Source organism: Pygocentrus nattereri, chromosome 10 (assembly GCF_015220715.1).
Source record: "Pygocentrus nattereri isolate fPygNat1 chromosome 10, fPygNat1.pri, whole genome shotgun sequence".
NCBI lineage: Eukaryota > Metazoa > Chordata > Actinopteri > Characiformes > Serrasalmidae > Pygocentrus > Pygocentrus nattereri.
The window spans coordinates 4,015,001-4,036,955 of record NC_051220.1 but is presented as its reverse complement, the minus strand read 5'-3'; the positions used below and the strand labels follow the sequence as shown (position 1 = coordinate 4,036,955).

The 21,955-nt window shown below is 45.2% G+C and overlaps 1 protein-coding gene across 11 annotated transcripts in view; it reads left to right on the top strand.

Moving 5' to 3' along the window:
- Window positions 1-21,955, top strand: part of birc6 (baculoviral IAP repeat containing 6) — a 193,601-nt gene that overhangs the window by 69,854 nt on the left and 101,792 nt on the right. For all 11 annotated transcript variants that reach the window (XM_037542199.1, XM_037542191.1, XM_037542197.1 and 8 more), the window contains exons 48-61: window positions 652-748; window positions 894-1,088; window positions 1,506-1,706; window positions 1,900-2,179; window positions 3,401-3,657; window positions 4,069-4,177; window positions 4,533-4,757; window positions 5,821-6,370; window positions 6,925-7,233; window positions 9,557-9,700; window positions 13,615-13,744; window positions 15,662-15,793; window positions 16,049-16,210; window positions 18,040-18,213. In XM_037542199.1, coding sequence (XP_037398096.1) covers window positions 652-748; window positions 894-1,088; window positions 1,506-1,706; window positions 1,900-2,179; window positions 3,401-3,657; window positions 4,069-4,177; window positions 4,533-4,757; window positions 5,821-6,370; window positions 6,925-7,233; window positions 9,557-9,700; window positions 13,615-13,744; window positions 15,662-15,793; window positions 16,049-16,210; window positions 18,040-18,213 — 2,965 coding nt within the window. The remainder of the gene's footprint in view (window positions 1-651; window positions 749-893; window positions 1,089-1,505; window positions 1,707-1,899; window positions 2,180-3,400; window positions 3,658-4,068; window positions 4,178-4,532; window positions 4,758-5,820; window positions 6,371-6,924; window positions 7,234-9,556; window positions 9,701-13,614; window positions 13,745-15,661; window positions 15,794-16,048; window positions 16,211-18,039; window positions 18,214-21,955) is intronic.

Sequence of the window (21,955 nt, the reverse complement as noted above, 5' to 3'; positions counted from 1 at the left end):
CTGCAAATTCTCATAATGAAAGAATGTAAGTGAAGGTGAAGAGGTTTAAATGTGACGTATGACTGAGCACAGGCTTTTTACTGACTTACTCAAACTCTTTCCTTTATTAGTCACCCTTTCATTGTCTTTACGTATGGATAACGTTCTTGTAAAGTGAGGAACACTGTGGGGGCATTCGTGGGCTGCAGGTTAGGGAACCAGCCCTGTGACTGGAAGGTTGCTGGTTTGATTCCCATCGGCTGACATTCCATGACTGAAGTGCCCTTGAGCAAGGCACCTAACCCCCAGTTGCTCCCCTGGCGCCGTGGATAGGGCTGCCCACTGCTCCCTAGTGTGTGTTCACTAGATGCAGGGGTCTAATTTCACAGTGTGTGAACACAGAGACAAATGGTTCTGAATTCTGTTCTATTCTAACATGAGTTTGTTGCCCTGAGGCAACGTCGTGCAAAACGTCATAGCTGGCTCTGTGCATTACGGCTAATAGTGGTATATAACCCACTGGTCAGTTTTGCCGTTTTAGACTATTAAGAACCCTGTGTAGAATTGGGAAAGGTGTTAAGAGAATGTTCTGGCAAAGCAGTGATTTCTTGAGTTGGATGCTTTTGAAGGTGTAGCATTTAAAGGATTAAAGGATCTTATCGTTTTGTGCAGGGTTCTCTGTCCACTTGCCAGCTCTCTGAGCCACTGCTCTGGTTTATCCTGAGAGTGCTGGACACCAGTGAGGCCCTTAAAGCCTTCCATGACATGGGTATGGACACAAACACAAACTTGAACAATATCAGTGATTTTATTATATTTCTTTCTTTAAAACATTGCAGTAAACGGAACATGACTGAATCGAGTCTGTGCTGTTTTCCCCCAAGCTGTCTGACGTTTGTATGTGTCTGGTGCAGGTGGTGTGCAGCTAATCTGTAACAACATGGTCACGAGCACGAGAGCCATAGTGAACACAGCCCGCAGCATGGTGTCCACCATCATGAAGTTCCTGGACTCTGGGCCGGGCAAAGCAGCCGATGGGAGCCTCAAAGCCCGCGTGCTCGCCTCAGAGCCTGACAATGCTGAGGGCCTGCACAACTTTGCCCCTCTCGGTACGGGATAATATATATGCAATAAGGTCTATGGGAGTGTCTAATTTGGGGGTCCATAGCACAGTTCTGTCTGCTGATTTCCCTGCTGAAATACACATTCATCTCAAGATGTTTAGTAGCTATGTTTGATCATGGAAGCGACAAGACTGTGCTGCTCTAAGTCCCTATAGGACCCGAACTCAACCTCATCAAAGTGCTAGTTGTGCTAATTTGGGGTTATCTTCGGAGGTATGTTGTTTGGATTGAGTTCCGGTGTATAGGACCTATAATAATAGAGTGAGAAGAGCAAAAAGTACTATTCTGAATTTCCACTTCATGGTTCTGATCATTTTTTTACTAACATTGCTGTCAGTGCATGTCTGTGAGGTGCTTTCTGGGTTAAATGCCTTACAAGCTGTGCTTTTTGTTTGTTGGAAGGCACCATCACTTCCAGCAGCCCCACAGCTCAGCCAGCTGAGGTACTTCTGCAGGCAACTCCTCCTCACCGACGTGCAAGATCCGCTGCCTGGTCTTACATCTTCCTCCCGGAGGAGGCCTGGTGTGACCTCACCATCCACCTCCCTGCTGCAGTGCTACTCAAAGAGCTCCACATCCAGCCCCATCTGGCCTCCCTCGCCAGTGAGTCACTCGCACGTCATGCAGTAATTTAAAAGCTCAAAACCAGAACTGTGTTCAGACCTTACAGCATTACCCATATGAGTCATTGGATGCTATTACACGTGAGCCCTACACCAGAGTCTGGCAGGAATGTCCAGTATGTTCTCAAAATGTCTCTCTCTTTCCCCCTCTCTCTCTTTCTCTCTACCTCCAGCGTGTCCTTCCTCCGTGTCGGTGGAAATCAGTGCAGATGGTGTGAACATGCTTCCCCTCTCCACGCCAGTCGTAACCAGTGGTCTGACCTACATCAAGATCCAGCTAGTGAAGGCAGAGGTGGCGTCAGCTGTGTGCTTGCGACTACACCGGCCTCGGGATGCCAGCACTCTCGGCCTGTCTCAGATCAAGCTGCTCGGCCTCACCGCCTTCGGCAACACATCCTCAGCCACTGTAAACAACCCCTTCTTGCCCTCCGAGGACCAGGTCTCCAAAACCAGGTACTCCAGCCAGGGATGCCCTCCTGACTTATCATGATCATTATGAGAAGCTAGGGTCTTCAGAAAGATGACGCTAAAAGTTCTGCAAGAAGTCACAATTTTCCGCTTAGACCAAATTCAGTTTATCACTCAAGGCATGTTTGGTTTCTTCTTCAATTTTGCACTATAGCTACAAGGCAAAACTATTGAAACACTCTTTAGATTTGAAACTTGATCTAGTACAATTAAGGTAAGCAGAAAACTCCTTAGAATAATTGGGCTGACATAGAATCATTCCAGAATGCATGTCCCTGTTTATCTGGAATATTTAATACATTTAATTGGCTTAACCATCCCTTTAAATGCATACCTCTACTCACTAGTGACCTGTAACCTCGTTTCCTCCTCTCTACCTTGCCCACAAACAAGTGACAAACAAAACATAAACCTATAACATACACCCACCGGCTGCTTTATTAGGTACACCTTGCTAGTAAAAGGTTGGACCCCCTTTTGCCTTCAGACCTGCCTTAATTCTTCATGTCAGACTTTCAACAAGGTGTTGGAAACGTTCCTCAGAGGTTTTGGTTGGTTATTTGAGTTCCTGCTGCCTTTCTATCATCTGGAACCAGTCTGCCCATTCTCCTCTGACCTCTCACATCAACGAGGCATTTTCGTCCACACAACTGACCGCTCACTGGATATTTCCTCTTTTTCGGACCGTTCTCTGTAAACCCTAGAGATGGTTGTGTGTGAAAATCCCAGCAGATCAGCAGTTTCTGAAATACTCAGACCAGCCCGTCTGGCACCAACAACCATGCCACGTTCAAAGCCCCTTAAATCCCCTTTCTTCCCCGTTCTGATGCTCGGTCTGCACTTCAGCAGGTCGTCTTGACCACCTCTACATGCCTAAATGCAGTGAGCTGCGGCCGTGTGATTGGCTGATTAAGCTATTTGTGTTAACAAGCAACTGAACAATACCTAATAAAGTGGCCAGTGAGTGTAATAAATAAAGTGAGTGTATGTTTAATTTCATTTTTATTGACATGCTTTTACAGTTATTCACTATTGTGGCAGTTTGTAGAATTTTTGAAGATTCAGTTTATACATAAACGAACATGTGCTGTGAAAGTTGAAATCATGTAGATCTTGAGTCAGTCGAGATGGATTCATTTGTGTTTCGTGGTTTGTTTGTGACGCAATATCCACCTCATTTTTCTTCCTCTTCATCCTCACCCTCAGTATTGGCTGGCTGCGGCTGCTGCACCATTGTCTGACACACGTGTCCGATTTGGAGGCGATGATGGCGAGTGCAGCAGCACCCACAGCCAACCTGCTGCAGACCTGTGCCGCCCTGCTCATGTCACCGTATTGCGGCATGCACTCGCCCAACATCGAAGCGGTGCTCGTGAAGATCGGCCTGCAGTCCACCCGCATTGGCCTCAAACTGATCGACATCCTGCTCCGCAACTGCGCCGCCTCTGGAACGGACCTTGCCAGTAAGTTGTGGTCGGTTTCTTGTTTGTTTACTTGCGGAAGTTGTGGAGTAGGTGTCTTGCTCAAAGGCACCTCAGTCACATACTGTCGGCTCAGGGGATCAAACCTTCCAGCACACGACTGCCCCTATAAGCTATGGATGCTTATATAAGCTATAAACATCTGTGAATATGAAGTGTGATCAACATCTTTGACGTATTTCTGAAACACAGTCTTTTAAAACGTATTGTCATCTATGTAATAATTAGATAAAACAGAGGGAAACATTTTTATAAGGGCTCACTGGTGATCTTCAGGGTAGAATCAATGTTATTTAATATATGAGGGATGTTAATCTTATGGGGGCGTCTTTCATAACTGCTTGAGCACATAGTGATGAATTTGTATCATATGGCTGGTGTGCTGCATTGCAGATCTGAACAGTCCGCTGCTCTTTGGGAGACTGAACGGTCTTTCATCTGACTCTACCATAGACATCCTCTACCAGCTGGGCACCACACAGGATCCTGGCACAAAGGATAGGTAACAGACAGCGCAGTACAGTCACCGAGTCCAGATTCATGCTATATCTTAATGAAGGGCTGTCAAAAATCTCATCACTTCCTCCTTTCATTTTCCAATTTTATTTTGTAGCAACTGCTAATACCAGATTTAGGAACAGGCTGACGTTGTTATTCTACCGAAAGCCCCTCGATTGTGCATTATCATAACTGAAAATTGTTTTATTTCAATAATTAGCACTATTTTATTGATCATACGTGACAAGCAAGTTCAGCAATATTGTGGGCAGGATGAAATGACTGTCTGTGGTTACTGTGATGCTGTTAAATGAACCCTCCATTAACGGGAATGCGTGGGTGGCGTTTGTCCTCTCCAGGATCCAGGCCCTGCTGCAGTGGGTCCATGACTCGTCACGGGTGGCAGCCCTGAAACAGAGTTCTCCGGCAGGCTTCATGGGGCCGGGAGCATCACCCTCGCGTGAATACGGCCTCCTCATGCCCTCTCCTTCACACCTCCACTGTGTGGCCGCTATCTTGTGGCACAGCTATGAGCTCCCTGTCGAATATGACCTTCCTGCACTGCTCAGCCGTGAGCTTTTTGAGTGAGTGAGCGTCCACACACCGTACTCCCACACTTTAAGAAATAAAATAATCACGCTTGCTCACCACACGGTCTGCTGACTCGGCAGTACAAGTCTTCCCAGAGCTTCCTCACGTATGCATGCTTCAGAAACTTTCGCTCTCCAAAATTTGACAGCATGAAATATTCTTCTCTAAATTTAGCTGTTTTGGATTCGTTTGAGATTGAAGCCCAGGGTGTGTTTTCCTTCTTTAGTAGTGTGAGAGGCAGGCTTTCTTCTTTCTGCCTTTTTCTTTTCATTTTTAATGAGGTTTGCAGAAAAGGGAACGGAGTCCCAGACTAAGCTTGTTAGCAGAATAAAGAAAATGAAAGGCCTCTATCTGAACTGAAACCGTGTCCTTAGCCGGTTTGGAACAATGCTGTGCTATGAAGGTAGTTTACAAAGCAGGACTTCTTAGTGAAGCTGTGTATCTTGTGCCAAAAGCCAGGCTTGTCCAGCAGGTGAGCTACGGAGTCGTCTTATTGGCCTGTGTTGCTATAGGGCTTCATTGTCTGGCACAGATACTTGACCTCAACTGTCGGGGACGTCAGATCTGTAGTCTGGTCTGATGCCCCTGTTTCATAGTTTAATTTGAGCTAAATTAGTGTTTTTCACTGATATCTGCAAATCGAATCCCTGAATGAATTATCTGGAGTGTTTGTGGTCTGACAACAATAATTTCAGAGTAAGTGATCTTCTGGAAGTGGGTGACTTCAGAGGTCCCTCAGTAGTAGTAGCCCAGTTCAAACCGACCTCATGGTATTCCAGTGATGTTATTGAATGCTGTTTGTTGTATAACACTGACTTAAACATTCAAGGCAGTCTTTGGCAAGTTTAGGGAAATGTAGGTACTTTATCCCAGAGTCAATTCTGTGGAACTCACATATTTTAGTGAAAACAGCATGCGGTCCAGTGACTTCAGGAAGTACAGCTACTATACTGTAGTAATCATTTAGTCATATGCCTTATAAATCATAAACCCTCCTGAAGTGAACGAATCCAGCTCGATTAGTGCCCAAGTTATCTTACTTGTCCCTCTCTGCAGGTTGCTGTACAACTGGTCCATGTCGTTGCCTTGCAACATGGTTCTGAAGAAGGCTGTGGACAGCCTCCTGTGCTCCATATGCCACATCCACCCAACCTATTTCTCCCTACTGATGTCCTGGATGGGCTTGGCGGCACCTCCTGCAGCTCAGGCCCAAGCACAAGCACAGCGTCGCTTGGCCATGACTGACGATGGAAAGAAGCAGCGAGAGCTGAGCGGTGCCGCCGCCTCCTCCTCACTAACGGACGACTCCAAACACGCCTGCTCGCCCGCCTCGCTGACCGAGTGCCAGCTAGCTACGTTGGCTGCGGCCTCACAATCTCCTGGGGCCATCCAGCAGCTGCTGGACTCGGGGCTGCCTGCCCTGTTGGTGCGCAGCCTGGCCAGCCTGTGCTGCAGCCTGCTAGCCAGTGCCGACCTGCCACTTCCTGCTGGCCAGCAAGATCGACGCCACGCCCAGCACAATCACCCCTCATCCTCTGGTTCATCGTCGAGCCGGCTGCAGCTGTCCCCTGACCTAGCTGCACCAGTTTTGCGCTTCCTCACAGAAGTATGCTGTTTTTTTTATCGTGTGTGTGTGAACTGTATGTCCAAAAGTGTCCAAACACCCCCTCCAAGTAGTGCATTTAGCAACTTGCAGGAAAAGAAAAAACGCATTATCAGTAGAATGTGACACTGTGGAGCAACCGCATCTACAGATACCAGTCCCAGTGTCAGTTAGATGAAGGGTATAAAGCCCCCCAGCATTGTGCTGTGCAGTGTTCTCTGAAGAGATGAAGCGCCTTTCAGTAACATTGGAAAGAGCTGGAGTGGCATTTATAATGCAGAACTGATCAGCCAACATCAGTATCTGAAGCGAGCAACGCGGCTTAATGCAGTCAGATCCTCACAGCAGTGGTTCAACATCTAGTGTAAGGCCTTCCCAGAACAGCAGAGGCTGTTACTGCAGTAGAGGGGGCACAATGTCACTGAAGAAGAAGCGTTTATGAAGACGTGTCTAGACACTTTTGGACGTATTGTGTTTATTTATTGTGTCATGCTGCCCTTTTATGATATCAGTGTGGATAAGCTTGTGCTTTGTCTTATGCATTTTCATCCACTCAGGTGGGCAACAGCCATGCTATGAAGGACTGGCTTGGAGGACCAGAGGTCAACCCACTCTGGACATCGCTCCTTTTCCTCTTGTGCCACTCCAGCGCTAGTGGAGCGGCTAACAGCGGACACAGAGCCTCACCTGGGACCTCTGAGGCTGGTCCCGCACCCCAGCCTTCTGGATCAAGGTATACGCTGGCGTCGACAGGGCGGAGCAATGGCCTCACCACCCAGCAAAGGACTGCCATAGAGAACGCCACCGTGGCCTTCTTCCTGCAGTGCATCTCCTGCCATCCCAATAACCAGAGACTCATGGCACAGGTGTGTATGTTAAATATGATATTTGTAATACCTTGAAAGGGGTGAAGATCACATTGAGCTCAATCTTATAATATGATGCAACACCAAGGCCCAGGAGTTCTGATTTTATAGGCTGCAGTATGTAATGTTGGCTGAAGCTGACTTGTTAGTGGAGCGTTTGTAAAATTCCCACCTCGCTTAAGTGATGTGACTACACCCATTGGACCTTCAGTACAGGCTGACTAGTAGCACTTGTGCTAAAAGATAAAAAGTTCAGTAGTAGAAATGTAGTAAATTTAAGCACACAGAGGACTAAATCTGGAACTTTATTTGTCCACTTTAGATGCTCTGTAGATACTTATATTCTAGGAATTTGACCAGAATTGAATCTTGGTAACGCTTTATTTGGATGGTCCACTGTAGATTCTTTGTAAATGTTCAGTATATATTTAAGTACCATTCAACTGAACAGTCATTGAATGCCGCTGAACTCGAAGTTGAATGTAACTTGGATGGTTCACTATAGATGCTCAGTCTGCCTTTCAGTAGTATTTAACTGAATATCCATTAAATTCAACTGAACTTGAAGTTCAGTGTGGAAGAGTTTGTTAAATCCAACCCTAAACCTAATCCTAACCTTAATCTCAAGCCAAAACCTGCATCTGCTCCTAACTATGATGTTGTTGATAATCAACTGAGGATCACCAGAAAGTTCAATGATTGAAGTAGCTGTAGAGCATCTATAGTGGACCATCCAAATAAAGTATGACCATTTTCTTTAATCCTAACCTCAACCCAAAACCTAAACCCAACCCTCACCCTGGTCCTAGCCCTAACCCTGTCCCCACCGCTGTTTAGAATCCACCGAGTTTCAACAGATAGTTGGCGACTATACTAGGCTATCCAAATAAAGTGAGATCAAACTCTATTTATTTATTTATTTATGTATTTATTTATTTATTTATGAATTAAAACTTAGTTTTGCAAGATGATCAATGCAGATATAGAACTGGCAAAGTACATGTCTAGAGCAATTTAAGGCAAACAAAAAATTGAATCTAAAACAGTGTTTACATTGATCAAACCAGGATGTCGTGTAGTCAGTCGATCCAGTCAGCTGGATTTTCATGTGTGGTGATGAGGTTTTAAGGACTGGTGACCCTTCAGATGAGCTAAAGCTGACGCTGGAGTTGGAGCAGTATTAGATCCCGAGGAGTCATCTTTTACACTTTTAGGAGACATTAATAATGCAATGCAAAGAATGGCTGCAAGCGCATTGATATTTATCTTTGCGCACAGTGTTTTAATCGCAGTGAGCGAATGCTGTGCCGTCCTGTTAAGTCCTGTTTTCTCTCGATGCAAGCTGCCCGCAGCCAGGTTAAGGAGAGATTTCTTACTGTATTTATGCCTGTTAAGAGTTTTGTCCTTGGACTGTAAGTGTCATCCTACTTGCAGATTAATCCAAAACCTTTTCTTTTGGAACATTCTGAATGAATCAAGACGTTTAAGATTGTAATAAAGGCAACACCACCCTCTAGTCCGCATGTGTCAAACACGAGGCGTGGGCCAGAACAGGCCCGCACACAGTCCTACCTGGCCCGCAGATGTTTTTTCATTTTCTATTAATATTAGAGCGTTTCACATGGTAATGTCACGTGCTCAGATATTCCCACCCCAAGAACAGTGTATGGGACAGTGGTTACACCTCAATTCTACCGAATTCTGTGCAGTTCCACACCAGTCATACCACCGAATGCATTTCAGCTGCAGTTCAACCAGTATAAGCTCTTCTCTTCACCTCAGCTGAGAAATTGAGCCCAAGTCTTAATGAGCTTGCAGCAAAGAAAGGTGTGTAGTTCAGGCAGATAGAAACGACTGAGCACCTGGGGACGTTTAAATTTTCAGTAGTGCCCATGTAATATTTTAAGCTCTGCTGCGATTGTCTGTATTTTACAGTTTAAGTTTTTCCCTGTTTTGAATACATTTCGGTTACAGCACAACATTCATTAAAAATACATTTTTTTCTCTGCCCCTCAGGTTTTGAGAGTTTTTAATACGGACCTTTTACTGGTCGAGTTTCACACCTCTGCTCTAGACCGTCCGGATAGCGCATGTCAAGGCATTACATCTTTCTCACTGATACCTTTATACAGTTTCTTAGTTTAATGCTTCTGACTGATTTACTGCCGCTGCTGTTCTCACTGCAGGCTTGTTTTGAGCAGTTCTGTCCAAGCTTTTTTCCTTCCTTTGAAGGAAGGAGGAGTGTTTGGAGGCAACTGTGATTGGCAGAGAGGCGGGCCAATCATCATTTAGCCAACAGTCAATTGTACTTTGTTTTTGACAGGTTCTGTGTGAGCTGTTCCAGTCCGCTCCACAGCGGGGGAATGTTCCAGTGTCGGGGAATATCTCTGGCTTCATCCGTCGACTCTTCCTGCAGCTCATGCTGGAGGATGAGAAGGTTACAGTCTTCCTACAGTCCCCCTGCCCGGTGGGTGCGCACACACACACACACACACACACACACACACACACACACACACACACACACACACACACACACACACACACACACACACAGCCTCATGTTAATCCTGTTTGTCCAGTTTTGTCGGCTCCAGTTTATTAACATTTGTGAGGTGTGTTTCGTTTGTCAGGACATTAAAATGCATGATGTCAAGCTCAGGTAGTCACGACAGAAAGAAAACACAGTACAAATAAAAATAGAAAGAAAATACTTAAACTGCAATATATTAAATATACACAGAATACATATAAAAACTGTACAAATATATTTAGATTAAACAAGGGAAGAATATATACATTTTAAAGTGACTCCAGTGACCCAGTGTTTATTATTTAAAGTAACTGTGTTATTGTTCATAGCACTAATTGTGTAATAATAATAATAATAATAATACTGACCATGACCGAGTGAAAAGGTGAAAAGGTAGTCTAACCAAGGAGCACAACTACTTCGTTCGTATTCGATATCAAACATAAGTTGCTGTTTTTAAATCATAGCATAGATATAATACGCTACTTCTATCTAGTACAGATACAAATCTGCCCAAATCTTTGCATACGACTAGGTTAAGAATGGGTAAAATAAAACATTACTCATAATTGATGTAGAACTTGATACAAAGCTTATTTTAATCATAGTCAATATAATTGTTTTTCTTATTTTCTTTTTCATTATTTTTTTTTCTTTTTTTTTTTTTGAGGAGGTGCCAATGTTTCCTGTTCTTAATACCCCAGTTGTCCACTAGGGGGCAATAGATACTTATTACCACCCCCCCTAATTGGCCTTCCCTGGATTCTAACAGGCTTAAAGCTGGATGTCTCCCTTTTTATGAGTTGGTCTAAGCTGGGAATGAAGTCCTCTTCCGAGTTTCATCCCTAAACCTTGTCATGCGGCCTTAAAGGAATCCTTCACCTGAAAATGCTTATGTTGCTAATATTGAGTGATTGCTAAAGGCCCCAGTGCACACAATGAGATTATAAGCGGCTTGTTGGCCATGCTGGTGTGTTTGAATCGGATTCCTTTAAACGAGAGACCGTAGAACAGAGTCGTGCTCAGCCCACGCTCCCAGTTCTGGCTTCTGTCCACCTGCCAAATTGCTACTGTCCAGACATCTTTATTTTTTTGCCTTTTTCCAACCTGCCGTGTGTAATTGGGCAGGTCATTCCTGTAGTAAATTACAGCCAGGACAGCTCCTTCTAAGCCGCTTGCATTTTAGTACAGGTTAATCATCTGGCAGAGCAGTGGGGATGGAGGAGAGCTTAAAAGTTAATGTTTAAGAATTTGATAGTGTCGCACAGTCTTACCATCCAGCGCGTCCTCCCAAAGACACGTCGCTCTTGAAGACTGATGTCTTTCTAAAGGGGTTTTGTACACCTTTAGAAACACTTTGATGCCGGGGTTTCATATAAAGATGAAAGATTTAATCGTCTTATTTATGTAGTGGGACATTCTCGTTGTAAATCACATGGAAGCCGACCCGTTTTGAGCCCCTGTACGGATTTCTTTTTCCTTTTGCACTGGCTGCAGCGGTAATGCAACAGAATGATCATAAATCTAGTCTTGTCCTTAACCACTTATAAGGGGAAAGAAATGTTTTACTGCCCTAGAGGCCTGCCTGAAGGAAAAACACAAGAGTGGCCTGGCAAACAATCAGACTTGCACAGTTTTCCCGTTACACATGCAGTCGATCAGCCAAAACATGTTTGGATCAGAGTTGCAAAGTTTTGCGTTGGAGCTGTGAGGCCGGTGTGGCTCACAGGTAATTGAGGCTTATGCTGTGGATGGTCACTGATGATATTTATTGCAGGGGTAAATTGTCATGTTGCGTGTGCTTTTCTGAGGATGTCGTCAGGATATTGTCGGCCCTTAAAGAACTCTGACCAGCTGTGTTTCGTAGCGAAGAGAGGCTGATTGTGCAGCGCTGTATGTGAAATTGTAGTAGTTTAGTTTTTTGAACTCTGTGTCAACAGCGTAACCCCCAACTGCTGCCTCGGCGCTGTGGATAGGGCTGCCCACCCGGAGACAAGTGTGCTCACTGCCCACTGCCCCTAGTGTGTGTGTTTGCTAGTGTGTATGTGGTGTTTCACTACACGGATGGGCTAAACTGCGGAGGTGAAATTTCTCCGTTGTGGGGCTAATAAGGGTCACTTAATTAATTAATTAAGCAAGTATTTACTTCAATAATGTCATGTTTTTTTAAATAGTGGATATAGTAGTTTCTGTATTCCCAGTACTTTCATCCCAGCCCTGACTGTGATGTTATACACTCACTGGCCACTTTATTAGTGCTTGTTAACACAAATAGCTAATCAGCCGATCACACGGCAGCAACTCAGTGCATTTAGGCATGTAGAGGTGGTCAAGACAACCTGCTGAAGTGCAGACCGAGCATCAGAACGGGGAAGAAAGGGGATTTAAGGGACTTTGAACGTGGCGTGGTTGTTGGTGCCAGACGGGCTGGTCTGAGTATTTCAGAAACTGCTGATCTACTGGGATTTTCACGCACAACCATCTCTAGGGTTCACAGAGAACGGTCCGAAAAAGAGGAAATATCCAGTGAGCGGTCAGTTGCATGGACGAAAATGCCTTGTTGATGTGAGAGGTCAGAGGAGAACGGGCAGACTGGTTCCAGATGATAGAAAGGCAACAGGAACTCAAATCACCAACCAGAATCTCTGAGGAACGTTTCCAACACCTTGTTGAAAGTCTGACATGAAGAATTAAAGCAGTTCTGAAGGCAAAAGAGGGTCCAACCTTTTACTAGCAAGGTGTGCAAACTGCATGATGTCATTGGGAGATTGGGAGGTCCTTGATGATGCCACAGCTATCCATGTCCGGGAGTTCAAGCGAAGACAATTGGCCTCGTTCTCTCCGGATGAGTAGGATGGACTCTCATCATTCAGCACAGTGCTAGCCAGAGCGTGGACATCTGTCAGCTGGACACAAATGGCAGTTAGTGCTTTTGTCCTAGAAACATCGAGCTGTCTGCTGAGCTGTCCAGTGATCTGTTACCAGTGGTGGCTGGTTAGTGGATAATGTGCTTCAGTGCTAAAAGGCAATGCCGTCTGTTTATAGTTTAGAGCCCAGATTTGGGGAAAAACGGGTCGACTTTCAGTAGAAAAACAAAGTTCAGCTTCTTTTATTATAAGGGTTTAAAATGACATCACCGTCTATTAGACTGGAGAGAAGAGCTACAGCCTCACACGACGCCCAGCTTCTGAATGGAGCTTATGGAATATGAACGTTATGAAGAACCTGACGAAGAGCGTTTTGGAGGCACCGGTGGTCCCGAGGAGCTGAAGGGGTTAGGAAGGTGTGTTGAGTGAGAGGGATGGGTAAAGAGTACAGGTACAGTTAGAGCTGGGTTGCAGGCTTGGAAGAGAGAAAGATTCCTCATGACAGCACGGCGCTGCGGTAGCATGGCGCGCACTGACGCACGTTCATCGTGACACCCGTCACCCGCCGGGCGTAGAATCGCGTCAGTCTGAGCCATGTGCTCATGCTACAGTCATACCTAATGAAAGACAATGTCACCTCTTATGAACACACGGAGGAGACGTGCAGGGCAGGAAGAGGAGAGGATGACTGGCGGTATCCGCTCAGTCTACGTGGCTAAAGAAGCTTGAGAAATCAAGTGCAGCCTGACAGGAGTGATTACACTGATTGAGCTAATATCTTGGGCCTAGTGAAGATAATTGGTTGACATGCCCGATAGGCCGTAACGTGGAATTGATTCACGGAAGTTGAAAATGAATGGAGTGATGTGTCCTGATAAGGTCCTGAATCTGTGCTCCTATTGGCACGTACTTTACCTTTAATTCTGTCGCTTTCTCTTTTGATTTTATCTAACTTTCTCATCCTCTGTTTTCTTGTTTTAGCTGTACAAAGGGCGGATCAATGCCACCAGTCATGTGATCCAGCACCCCATGTATGGAGCCGGCCATAAGTTCCGGAAGCTTCATCTGCCCATTTCAACCACGCTGGCTGAAGTACTGGACCACGTCTCTGGTAAGAACACCCACTGACCGTGTGCTCACACGCTCCGGCTAGCTCGTTCTCTCACCCTCAGTCTCGCGCTCTCTCAGCCGGTTCTTTATACTCCAAAGCTTTTTGAAACCCATTAGATACTTGCAGCCCGGTGTGACTGTCAAGGTCAAATACACAAGCTTTTATTTGTGTGGGTTTCGTGACTGCATAGTGTTGTCCTCTCTCGCTCTTTCGCTCTCTTGCTCTCGCTCTCTCGCTCTCTCTATCTGTCTCCTTCTCTCCCTCTCCCTCTCTGCTTCCCTCTCCCTCTCTGCTTCTCTCTCCCTCCCTCTCTCCCTCCCTCCCTCCCTCCCTCTCTCTCTCTCTCTCTCTCTCTCTCTCTCTCTCTCTCTGTGTTCCCCCCTCTCTCTGTCTCTCTCTGTTCCCCTCTCTCTCTCTCTCTCTCTCTCTCTCTCTCTCTCTCTCTCTCTCTCTCTCTCTGTTCCCTTCTCTCTCTCTCTGTGTCTCTCTCTCTCTCTCTCTCTCTCTCTCTCTCTCTGTGTTCCTCTCTCTCTCTCTCTCTCTCTCTCTCTCTGTGTTCCCCCCTCTCTCTCTGTCTCTCTCTGTTCCCCTCTCTCTCTCTCTCTGTCTCTCTCTGTTCCCTTCTCTCTCTCTCTCTCTCTCTCTCTCTCTCTCTGTTCCCTTCTCTCTCTCTCTGTGTCTCTCTCTCTCTCTCTCTCTCTCTCTCTCTCTCTCTCTCTCTCTCTCTGTTCCCTTCTCTGTCTCTCTCTCTCTCTCTCTCTCTCTCTCTCTCTCTCTCTCTCTCTCTCTCTCTCTCTCTCTCTCTCTCTCTCTCTGTGTTCCCCCCTCTCTCTCTGTCTCTCTCTGTTCCCCTCTCTCTCTCTCTCTGTCTCTCTCTGTTCCCTTCTCTCTCTCTCTCTCTCTCTCTCTCTCGCTCTCTGTCTCTCTCTCTCTCTGTCTCTCTCTCTCTCTCTCTCTCTCTCTCTCTCTCTCTCTCTCTCTCTCTCTCTGTGTTCCCCCCTCTCTCTCTGTTCCCTTCTCTCTCTCTCCCTCACTCTCTCCCTCCCTCCCTCTCTCTCTCTCTCTCTCTCTCTCTCTCTCTCTCTCTCTCTCTCTCTCTCTCTCTCTCTCTCTCTCTCTTTCTCTCTGTTCCCTTCTCTCTCTCTCTCTCTCTCTCTCTCTCTCTCTCTCTCTCTCTCTCTCTCTCTCTCTCTCTCTCTCTCTCTCTCTCTCTCTCTCTCTCTCTGCATTTGCTCACAAGTGTATATATGGCTGTGGGTGTGATGGATGACCGGTCCCCTGAGACCTTGAAGGTTACAGATACAGCCCGATAGCCATATCGGTTCAGGTGGCACTGTGAACACTGACTGAATGTAGCCTATTATAACCCACGGTCTCTTGTCCAGTCCTTTCACTGATGCTAATAAATAGCTCATTTATCTTTTCCCAAACCTTGTCTTATCTCCACTGATTAAGAAACATGAACTTCAAGAGGACCTGCTCATTTCGTAATTCATTATGCCACCGTGAGATTTAATCTTGGGCTGTCCTTTTGAAATTCGCATTCTCTGAATGTCCACTTCTTTCCAGACAAATTTGGGCTGGAAGATTAATCATATTTAAATTGTGAAATCACAAGAGCTGCATTTGTAATTTATTTTTTTAACCGTGGTTTCAGTATATTAGAGTAGAGGTTAGGTATTTCCCCCAAATTCGTTAAGTTGCTTTTATTTGTATAGAGATCACATACAATTATGACCACTTTTCAGAAGATTTATAAAATGTATAGGATCCACATGCAAGCAAGATAAAGCACATGAAGGAATTGGGAGTAGAAGAATTAAAAAAGCAGCCCATTGCATGAAAATACAAAAAATACATATTGCATTAAAAATGCTGTGTAAAAAATAAGGAAATCATGCATCTCTCTGTTTGCAGACACACCAAGCATCACGGCCAAGCTGCTGAATGAGCAGAAGGAGGACAAGGAGAAGAAGAACCACGAGGAAAAGGAGAAGATGAAGGCCGACAATGGTTTCCAGGACAACTACAGCGTGGTGGTGGCCTCAGGTGCTCATTAAGATCAGTCTCCTTATTATCTGCCTGTTTTTATATGATGTTCTCTTCAGTCTTCAGGCCTTTTAGATCAGATGAGCATGCAGGTTTGAGGGGCTCATGTTTTTATCTTCTGTTTGGGTTTATATTTGCCGTCTTCATGGAAGCTGCTTGCTGTCTTTCTCTGTGTGTGTGTTTTTAGTGTTGAATAAGGTCTAGTTTGCAGTGCTTTTTCTTACATGGCAAAATGTTTATATTTGGGTGTGGCAGGTCTGAAGTCACAGTCGAAGCGAGCCTTGTCGACCCCTCCACGGCCCCCTTCCCGGCGAGGCCGAGTGCTTAGTGATAAGCTGGCGTCCTCTTCAGGAGTCGATTCTTCTGCCAAAACCATCAGCGTGCCTGTCTTCCACCTTTACCACAAACTACTGCCAGGTATTCGTACACACACAGTAGATTTGCTGCCATCCGTCTGCAAAGTTGGCGGTGTTGATTTTTAAAAATAGATTTTTTAAAAACATGTTTACTTGAATGTTTAAGTGTATGGTCGTACTAACATATTGCAGTACACTGAAGGAGGCATAGGGGGCAGTGTAGTTTCTAAAGCAGTGTGAAGGGTCTGGCTGCAGACATGCACCCTCAGCCTGACGTGCACCGCCAGATACGCTGTAAATGGTTATGTATGGCATGTCAAGCTTGTAACAATAGAAGAACCCTTTTGAGTCCTACATAGAACTCTTTTCAAAAAGATTGTATAGAGAACCGTATAGCACGTTCATAGAGCTTTGTCATGATGCAGAGAACCCTTCAGTTATACAGAAAGTTCAGTGAGTGTTGATGGTTCTCTACAGAACAGATTTCTTTACTATCGAACCCTTGAAGAACCATCCTTTCCAAGAGTGTGCTTTCAAAGTGATGCTGATGTTGCCTGACCTTCTTGTTTAAATGTTCCAACTCCACCTTAAAAGGTACAGCCGTCATTATTAAAGCGCCTGTATAGTCACCAACATGAAATTGCTGCATTGCTTTTGAGCGTCTTAAGCCATGAATGCTGTGTAGAATGAATCAGCATTGCATAAATACAGACAGCAGCACCATTTGTCTGGGAGCTTATCAATGTTTGGATACTGACCAGTCAGGAACCAATACCAGTTTAACTATTGTGTGATTTTGATGCTTTTGTTACTCAATGGTCTGGTGGACCCACTGTATTATTACAGCCATAACAATTTACATAAAAATACCAGATGTTTAAAATATCACAAGTGGTCAGTGTAGGGTTCTACTTTAGCAGCTGTAGCCAGTCAGCAGCCTGTCCGTCCACACCTACCCACACACCCATGTATGTATGTGTGTATGTATGTGTGTGTGTGTGTGTGTGTGTGTATGTGTGTGTATGTATGTGTATATATATATATATATATATATATATATATATATATATATATATATATATATATATATATATATATATATATATATATATATATAAATATAAAAAATACACACACACACAATCAGCAGGCCATGTAGGAGGAGAACAGAATGAAGGACACCGCACCTCCATGCTTTTACCTCCAATGGGTTCACGCAACACCACATGTGTGAAGGCTCTGAAAATGCGTTATTTTGTGTTCTTCACAGAAAATGAGCAAAGGCCAAGGAATCTGGGGTAGAAATAACAAATAATCACAATTTTTTCCTTTTGATAAACATTGAAAATGGGTCCCACAGACCTGAACACCACACAAGGGTTAATATCGGTTCTCAGTACCAATCCTTAAGTGTACACCTCCAACTTTTCCAGCATTGCCAAATCCATTTGCTTATTAATGTGCTCTGAAGAGTGCCTGTGTCTGAACTCTTCCCCTCTTTCTTACTTTCTCTCCCTTCCATACTCTAGTCGACTTTGGGCTAACTGTGAGTCACTTCAGCATCTGTTCTGTTTTAAGGGTGAGGCCCAGAGTGACCAAACCTCAGTCCATTTGTCCTGTCCCCTGAATGACGATTCCAGAAATTAGCGCTTAAACTCTCATTAGTGAGCCATGCGACCCCTACGTCTCCCTGAGGCCCGACGCCTCTGGTCATTGCCTGATCAGAGGGTTTTAAGAGCACCGGGGGGGTGTTACTGCACAGATGTTGGCCGTTCCGCAACGGAGCGAGTTTGCATAAGAATCGAGTTAGATTTACTCCACAGAGAGAAGTGTCTCCTCTAACACCTCCTTTGAGATTGGACCTTTTGACCCTCTCCTCTCTGCTCCCAGGTCAGCCGTTGCCTGCGGAGATGACCTTGGCCCAGCTGCTGACCTTGCTGTATGAACGCAAGCTTCCTCAAGGCTACCGCTCCATTGACCTCACTGTCAAATTGGGATCGAAGGTCATCTCTGACTCAGGCCTCTCCAAGACCGACTCCTTCAAAAGACTACGTACAGAGAAAGGTATGGACTCACGTTTGCCGTTTCTCATGCAGTAAACGTTAAGATTAATCGTCCTTTTCAGCTCTCCCCCTTTCTTTACCTCTCTTAAACCATCTCATATGCCTCCTTTTCTCTTCCTCGTGCTCTTCTTTCCATGTCAAGAGAAATTGCTTTTCCTCCTCACTAGCCTTCCATTTATTCTCTAGACTGGTCTGGTGGTTTACGAGGATTGAGATTGCACCATAAGCCACCTAAACCGCAGCGAAACACACACAGACACACATCATCGCTGTGTTTATATTGGTTTTGTCACAAACAAATTGCCTTCTCTTTGCCCCCAAAAAGCACACCTCTTTGTCCTGCCTGCCGTGATGGTTTATGAGCAATAGATGGCGGCTGTGTCATAACGCAGAATCGACTTCGCCTCCATTTAAAGGGGAAATGAGTGGTAGCTGTTTGCCGTCGTGTGCAAGCGTCTGATTCATTCTGTGCCCTGCTGAATGTGGACTAAACAGCAGGAATGGAACTGTACTGCTGTAATCACTGTTTTCAGTCCAAAGCCCAGCATAATGGAGCCATTTCAGACTTATTTCTCCTAAATCACCTCCAACCCTGGCCAGCGACAGAGAAAAGGGCATTTCTTAAAACCACTGATGCAGTGGCGGGATGTGTACTACCAGAGAACTTGTAGAGAGGGATTTATTTTTACTCTGCAGTGTCTTCTGGGTTTCTCAAGCCCTAGAGGGGCCTAGCTTCTGAGCCAGTCCAAAATAAATGGGTTGATATGGAGCATTTGATTAAAATCATAGTTTATAAATGTTTAGACATTTTAAAATTAAAGTTGTACAGTCATTTCCTGAACAGCATAAAACATTCTAACACTGCTGTTGTATTTCTAAGAGCTTTTAAACTTTTAAACTCAAGCTATAGGAGTTTAAAACGCCGCCTCATATACGTTCATGACGTCAGTGAGCGCGAACAGCCAATGAGCTGCTCCGCTCGCCCATCAATCTTCACGCTCTAGCAGCAAAGCCCGAACACCGGCTGCCCAAAACCCGTTTCCTATAGAAAAAAGGAAACCTACCGGTCAGTTTTCTGTGCTATTTTAGTGAAATGCGTCCTTCTGCTTTCTAAAATTAATGAAATGTTCTGGGCGAGTGATTAGAAACTATTTTAAATTGTCGTTTTTAGCCGTTGAGCTCCATTCACTCCCATTCATTGACTCACTCGCGGGCGCCCCCTTCTGTTCAGCAGTCCTGTTTTCGATATAATGTGGGGAATAGGAAGTGGCCAGGCTCCCCATAAACCGGCTCTGGTGTTACAGCCTCGAAAGTCTGGGCATAAAAAGAGGTGTGTAAAATCACCCACAACCCAGCTATCTGATCGAAAACACACCAGAACCTTTATAAATAGAACCAGTGTTTGATTCCCATGGCCTTGTAGCGTTCCTTTGTTGTCAGAAGTCAAATCACATTGGTGTGGTTTGCCAGAGCTGCTTTGTAGTTGATATGTTTGTGTCTTTAGGGCTGAAGTGTGTAAAATTAGCTACCCTATACCAGCCTTGCCAGGCTGTCCAGCACTTCAACCCTAGGTTATAGGATCCAAATATAGGCTGCTTTGATTGAATTTGCCCTACCCTTGATTTGCCTCGTGTATAAGAGGGACACACACACGCAAAATAAGGTGAACGTGCAAGACCAGCACAGTTTGTCCCACATCATCACTTTTATCACCACTACAATCCCACATGCACTCAAAAGCCTCTCACCAATGACCACGCACAATAACAGGGTTGTCTTCTGGTACATAGAGCTGAAAGAAAAACTGTGAAAAACTCTGAGAAGTACCATAGAAGTGGTCCACTTCAGTGGCTGTAATCACTGTGTTTCTCAGTAAACGTATTGGCCTCTGTTGCCACATGAGGTCATTTTTTGGGAACTGTGCTTGGTCTTGTCTTGGGTCTTAAACCTTGCTTGGATTTCGACACTAGTTTGTGTTCATGCTTAACCATCGCGCATTAAATAAAGTTACGTTTTGAAGTAAATGGAATATTTTCCCACCCCACCAAAGTTCAGTCCTAGAAGTTGGTTGCTTTTTGCTTCTCACAGTTCAAGTAATGCCAAACACATTTAGTGATGTTGAGATCTGAACTCTGGGGAGGCCCGTTTGTTGTTCAGAGAGCACCAGCAGCGTGCAGCGTGAGGGGTTTTCCTCTTATTTTTCTCCGTTTCCTTTTCTCAGTAACAGGGTCTTGACAGCTACACATCCTTTCCAACCCATAGTGGTGTTGTCTTCACCGTGGAAAGCTGGCCAGAAACACTCGTGGATGTTCTCAGAGCTGAAGCAGCTTGATTTCCTCCTCTCCCTCAAAGATGAAAGCTTTAGGCAGTGTTTATATGAGGGGAGCAGTTTTGGTGTCTAGCAGGTCTTGCACGGATGTCAGGAGTCCCCTTTTCTCTAGATCTTCCAATCATTAAAGGATTAATTTAAAGAATTCCATTTTTTTCCCACTTATTTTCCTTTGATTGTCTCCTTTCATGCATGTTCTCCCTGTGTCTGCGTGGGTTTCCTCCGGGTGCTCCAAAGACCAAAGACGTGCGGTCATGCCAGTTGGATACGTTAAACTGCCCCTAGGTATGAGTGAGTGTGAAAGTGTGTCATGGACTGGTGACCTGTCCAGGGTGTATCCTGCCTTCCGCCCAGTGACCACTGGGATAAACTCCAGCTCCCGCTTTAATATGTCTCCCATTGTCTTTTACTCTGTCTCTCTTTTGCTATTTATTTGTCTTTTACTCACATTCTGTACATTTTCCTTCTCTCTCGCTCCCTGCTTCCCTCCATCCCTCCTTGTCCCAGTTTGAACAGAATTTCTAATCCAAGCTCGGTGCGCAGAAACAAACCCGTGTGCGCTGTATAGTTATTGATGCAGTTCGCTCCTGCGGGCTTCCTCAGTCACTCCTCTCCCGTCATTATCCTCACACACACAGCTGAGATCCTCCCCTTGGCTAAATGACTGCCCCAGCTGCCTCTCAGCCTGTCGGGGAACCTCTGAGAGTCCAGGTCCTCTCCGCAGGCTCCCCTCTTTCATCTCGCGCCCCTCTGTTAAAGACGGGAAAAGGGCTGTCTTTCTCCTGGGTAGTTCTGTCATGGGCCTGTGTGAGTTGTCCATGTTTCCATGAAGGCTACAAGCTTCCCGCTGCTGCTCTGCACTGTTGTGTGTTAAGCCGCAGTGGAGACTTTCACCACTGCTTACTCCACTGTGTTGTGCTGTCGGTTTGGCTTTACCCAGTTCTGGCCTCAGCACAGCTCTGGAAGCTCTGGAAGGGAAGTTACTCTGCTTTTTCCACAGTGATATAAGATCAGTGACATCGTCTTTCAGTGTGATGATATAAAGATCATAAAATTAAACATAAGGCATGATTTGCTGATTTTGTATCAGCCTTATATAATACAATTATATTTCTTCCAAAGCATACATTCAACATTGTCCACTTGCCTGATTGAGTAAACGTGCTAACATGCACCAATCAGGCATAACATCATGACCACCTCCTTGTTTCTACAGTCACTGTCCATCTGATCAGCTCCACTTACTGTATAGCTACACTCTGTAGTTCTACAGTTACAGACTGTAGTCCATCTGTTTCTCTGATACTCTGTTACCCTGTTCTTCAGTGGTCAGGACCCCCTTGGACCCTCACAGAGCAGGTACTGTTTGGGTGGTGGGTCATTCTCAGCATTCTCTGACGTGGTGGTGGTGTGT